Source organism: Poromitra crassiceps (assembly GCF_964638095.1).
Source record: "Poromitra crassiceps genome assembly, chromosome: 1".
Taxonomy (NCBI): Eukaryota; Metazoa; Chordata; class Actinopteri; order Beryciformes; family Melamphaidae; genus Poromitra; species Poromitra crassiceps.
This window is the reverse complement of record NC_139623.1, coordinates 92,612,068-92,615,286: the sequence shown is the minus strand read 5'-3', so window position 1 is coordinate 92,615,286 and position 3,219 is coordinate 92,612,068. Positions and strand designations below refer to the sequence as shown.

The 3,219-nt window shown below is 49.5% G+C and overlaps 1 protein-coding gene across 1 annotated transcript in view; it reads left to right on the top strand.

Annotated features, from left to right (window-relative positions):
* Nucleotides 1-2,729, top strand: part of LOC310775354 (melanocortin receptor 5-like) — a gene marked incomplete at both ends in the record, with an annotated part of 10,514 nt that extends 7,785 nt beyond the window's left edge. Inside the window, one exon of the mRNA XM_083635502.1 lies at nucleotides 2,156-2,729. Within this exon, the coding sequence (XP_083491628.1) occupies nucleotides 2,156-2,729 (574 nt within the window). The remainder of the gene's footprint in view (nucleotides 1-2,155) is intronic.
* Nucleotides 2,730-3,219: the final 490 nt, after the last annotated feature.

Sequence of the window (3,219 nt, the reverse complement as noted above, 5' to 3'; positions counted from 1 at the left end):
GTGTGCATGTTTGAGAGCGCACAGAGAAATGCACAGACTGCTTCTGTTGGAAGTGCTGTAGCCTATATAGGCGGATTTACGCGAGGTCGAACTACTGGGTATGAAATCCGACAGTCGGAATAATGGCGTTAAAATGGTCGGATTAATGGAGGGTCGACATTATGAGACTACAATGATAAAATTCGCCGTAGACATCAATGGTCGGATTAGCGGGTGGTCGGAGTTATGTGTAGTCTGACCTATGGGGTGTCGTACTAGTGGTGGCTGGTGAGCTTGGAAACGGGAGGAAGCTAGTGCGGCGACCAAAGGTCGCCCCTTTTCCGCGGCGACCTTAACGCGTGGACCCCCATATAGGCGTTTTTATGCCCAAAAGCATTTTGTAGGTGTGATCATGCCCATAAAAGCCGCACACGTCAGCAGCTTATATTATAGGCTATAACATACACATCTAAAAATATTTGTTTCTTTAATACGGTAGGAATGTGTGAGATTTTAATTCTAGCCCATTTCAATAGCCTATGTCAGAATTGTCCACTCTGGTTAAGCTATTTGACTGCGGTCACGCCATCCGCACTGTGGAGAAGCTGGTCTTGCATGCGTGCAATTGCAGGGGAAGAGGTTACTGTACTGGCCGGACAGGTGTTGTGCCAAAAAGTGATTTGCATTTTGAACTGGGCAGGCTGGGTGGTGGGGGTGGGTCGGTGCCCTGGGTGTTTTGGGCGGCGATGGGGCTCACATAGTCTCTTAGAACAGACGAGTTGGCTTCCGCAATTTTCAAATGCTTCCGCCATACCGTCTGTACTTCGTGGGGGAGAATCATGCACCAACCAGAATGGGAAGTAGAAAGGCGGGTTTTCCGCTCATTAGTCCAATCAGAATCGCAGAAAGGCGGGTCTTCCGCTCATTAGTCCAATCAGAATCCAATATGCTGCATTTTTCGTGGACACACGTGTTGTGATTGGTCGGATTCCGTTGAACTTCTTTCCTGTCTGAAGGTTTTTTTCCCAACTTCCTTGTGCATGTTCTGGGGGTGTAACTTACAGACTGTGTATAGCTGCATTCGCCGGATGTAGATGAGACAGTCTGTTTTAAGAGACTAGGGCTCACAGGGTGGGGAGAGGCAGCGCTGTGCGCGGTCCCATGGAGCGAAATCAGTTTCTGGCAGCAAATCACTTTTTGGCACAACACCGTCACAACTTTCTCAAAAGCAATCTACAATTACCTCACACCACAGACCTGTATGGTCGGGAATTATGTAGCCTAATAAAACCATGACAAACGAATTCTCATTTTTAAATCAAGGTGTGTTTTTTCTGCAATGTAAGCTATAGTTGAAAATCAACGTGACATTTCTGAGGAGAGAAGAGTGTGTGCAGGCGCGAGGTGTTGGAGAGTGACATCTATGCCGTGCGTAATGGTATCCAAGCGAGGATTTCCTGCACTGCGCGGAGAATACTGTTTGCGCTCAGGCGTACGCCTGGCGTAGTGTTTTTTTTTAAGACCAGCTATTTGGTGGCGTTAAAATTGAGAGCACCCAAGGCCATTTTTTCTAACACATAGCGCTGGAACGCCTATTTTGGCACAGTCAATGCCCAAACCTCTGTTTACGCTCAGAACATAGCGACGGTATCTTCGCCAGAGCGCAAAATGACACTTGCGGGAGGCAGATGATAGGCTAGAGGGCCACGGACATGCCTGGGCCACGCGGCACGCCTACACCTGTGTCTGTGCTTAGATCCCAGCGCAAAACTGGATGCTGGAGGCAGACAATAGCTTAAGACGCAGGGAAGATAAGAGGCGCGCAAACGGCACCGCAAACGGCAGCACAAACGTTAGCTTCATACGAAGATAGGGCCCTTACTGTCTGTCCACACCGGGGGCGGAGAATCGAGTTTCTCACTAGAGTTTGACTGCGCAAATTTTTCGCTCAAGTTGAACATTTTAAACTCAAGCAAATAGCCGCTGAGGTGAATTTTGTGTCATTCGCGCTGCAAAATTTTGCTTCATTTGCCTCATTCCCAGCGCCTCTGGCGAAATGGCGTCTATGTTTGCATTGACTTTGGATGTGATCTCGCCACGCAAATTTTTGAAATCACGTTTGGTCTGAACCCAGATTCCTTAATATGGCTCTTTAACCACGATGTGTTCTGTGCAGGTACGTGACGATCTTCTATGCACTGAGGTACCACAACATCATGACGGTGAAGAGAGCCGGCTGCATCATCGGCGGGATCTGGACCTTCTGCACGGGCTGCGGGATCGTCTTCATCGTCTACTCAGACACCACCCCCGTCATCATCTGCCTGGTCTCCATGTTCTTCGCCATGCTGCTGCTCATGGCCTCCCTCTACAGCCACATGTTCATGCTGGCGCGCTCGCATGTCAAGCGCATCGCCGCCCTGCCCGGCTACAACTCCTCCATCCACCAGCGGGCCAGCATGAAGGGGGCCATCACACTCACCATCCTCCTGGGGATCTTCATCGTGTGCTGGGCCCCGTTCTTCCTTCACCTCATCCTGATGATCTCCTGTCCCAGGAACCTCTACTGTGTGTGCTTCATGTCCCACTTCAACATGTACCTCATCCTCATCATGTGCAACTCCGTGATCGACCCACTCATCTACGCCTTCAGGAGTCAGGAGATGAGGAAGACTTTTAAGGAGATCATCTGTTGTTACAGTTTGAGAAACGCCTGCTCCAGCATCTGCACTCTGACAGGTAAGTACTGAGAAAAGCAGTAACGGAAAGAGGAATGCCAGCATGGAGAGAGAGGATGGACAGGATGGGGGGTTTGGCGGGGGAGAGACTTATAATGCGGACGTGGAGCGTCGGACGTTATTTGAACATGTGGCCCCAAGCAAAATATGAGAACCGCTTAATTGCACTTTTCATGCCCACCAGATCAATGTACAGTGTAGTCAATCGGTTTTGTGTTCTGTCCAGTATTGAAAACCACCAACAGTATGAACTGCAAAGGGGACACTAATGTAAATGGACTATATTTATAGAGCGCTTTTCTAGTTTATTGACTACTCAAAGCTCTTTACAATGAATACCTCACATTCACACACTCATACACCGACGGCGGCAGCAGCCATGCAAGGTGCAAACCAGCTCGTCGGGAGCAGTTAGGGATTCAGTGTCTTGCTCAAGGACACTTCGACACTGCCGCGAGGAGCCTGCCTTGACCTGGGAACCTTTCGTTTCCCAGATGACCAC